The sequence below is a fragment of the Echinococcus granulosus genome (assembly GCF_000524195.1).
Source record: "Echinococcus granulosus chromosome Unknown EG_S00219, whole genome shotgun sequence".
Lineage (NCBI taxonomy): Eukaryota > Metazoa > Platyhelminthes > Cestoda > Cyclophyllidea > Taeniidae > Echinococcus > Echinococcus granulosus.
In genome coordinates this window covers 4,792-6,209 of record NW_020170599.1, presented here as the reverse complement: position 1 = coordinate 6,209, position 1,418 = coordinate 4,792, and the positions used below count along the sequence as shown (strand labels likewise).

Here is a 1,418-nt window from a genome sequence, read left to right as displayed (position 1 = left end):
AACCACAAGGCACCTTAAGCGGTCATTCATTCCTGTCCTTCGCCTTCCTTGGTAGACACTCGCAGCGATGGTTCAGTGCTGCAGATCACTGGGCTGCATTGGCGAATCGATAGTCCTCTGTCAATTTGGATCCGACAGGCGTGCACTGGTCACCACGGGTCTTCAGATCATCGAGTCCCTTCGCTGTGAGGGAAATCTCGCGCTGCCATACACTTTCGACTCGCTGGACGGCATTGCCGCGTTCCTCTGGAATCTTGACCTACTGGAGGCCCTGGCCAACCTCCAGTTCTCCAATTGTTCTCAGTCCAAAAGGACAACTTTTTTGCGTGAGTGAGGCGAAGGGTAACCCCATCCCTCCCTTTGTATGTCCAAAAGGCCCTAATGTAAAGCGCAACCATTCTTTTGTTCCTTTAGGATGCATCAACCAGCCTGAGGTGAATGCCTCCAACACAAGGGAGATTCTTCAAATGACGAGAAACAAACGAGCCACGGAGTTCCTTCGACACCTTTCCAGTCAGATGTTAATGTAAATACACTAAAGACACTTTGCATACCCATTGCATTGACCTGTTTGAAAGGGGCGCAGAAGGCTGCCAACCAGATTCAAGTCCGCCTTACGGTCAGTGAGACTACCGTTCAAAACACATTTTTGGCGTGAGAAGACGGGTCAGGTCGATGATTATACGTCCACCTCATCTGGGTAAGAGGCACAAAGCAGGCGACCTCTCATTAGAGTCAGAATCCCACGAAAGAGACCACAAGGGGAGAGAGAACTGAGCACATTGGAAGTGGTAACTCCTGATGTGACATTCGTTGGATGCATTCGTTGTAATGCAGCAAAAAAGTTCCAAACAGTTCAAAGTCTGAATTAGAGTGACTTATTTCTGAGACCGCATATTTCTCGCGTCTGTCGGTGCCTCTCAGCCCAGGTTACTAATTAAGCAAAGGCTCTACGCACAGACATCCATTAGACGACAGCAGTCAAGGCAAGAAGAGATGATCACGAAGTACACAAACGCGCGAATATTTACATTTTATTCGTAATTGTTGGGGCGATTTACGAGTTGGCAAGTTCGCATTCGTCAATCCAGTCATTGTACACGTCAATCTCCTGGCTGAGTGCGTTCACGGACGTCTGGTAGTCCTCCAGGCATATTCCACATTTCACGTAACCAGTCCTCTTTTCCCTATTGCTAAAACAGTCACGTCAAAATGGGCGAGCAACTTACATTTCCACCTCACAAGAGCCCTCGCGGTTACAAAAAGGGCAATTGAACTGCTTCGGTAGTGGCTCAATCACTTTTGCCTTGGGTGGGGGCTTGCGCGTACTCTTCCTCCGACCCATCACGAGGGCACACCTAATCGGCCAGCTGATTCGTCTGTTTGTGCCGAGCGTGTGAAGGTTGCCCCCTTTTTAA

The 1,418-nt window shown here is 49.2% G+C and overlaps 2 protein-coding genes across 2 annotated transcripts in view; one reads left to right on the top strand and one right to left on the bottom strand. All coding sequences in view use genetic code 11, as the record gives it.

Moving 5' to 3' along the window:
- Positions 1–530, top strand: part of EGR_10427 (Integrator complex subunit) — a gene marked incomplete at both ends in the record, with an annotated part of 7,690 nt that extends 7,160 nt beyond the window's left edge. The window contains 2 exons of the mRNA XM_024499676.1: positions 56–326; positions 415–530. Coding sequence (XP_024345904.1) covers positions 56–326; positions 415–530 — 387 coding nt within the window. The remainder of the gene's footprint in view (positions 1–55; positions 327–414) is intronic.
- A 527-nt stretch (positions 531–1,057) lies between these two features.
- Positions 1,058–1,345, bottom strand: EGR_10426 (Transcription elongation factor; the record flags this gene model as incomplete). The annotated part of the gene is made up of 2 exons (XM_024499675.1): positions 1,058–1,193; positions 1,230–1,345. 2 exons carry the CDS (start codon positions 1,343–1,345, stop codon positions 1,058–1,060), a joined length of 252 nt encoding a protein of 83 aa, XP_024345903.1.
- Between the last annotated feature and the right edge of the window lie 73 nt (positions 1,346–1,418).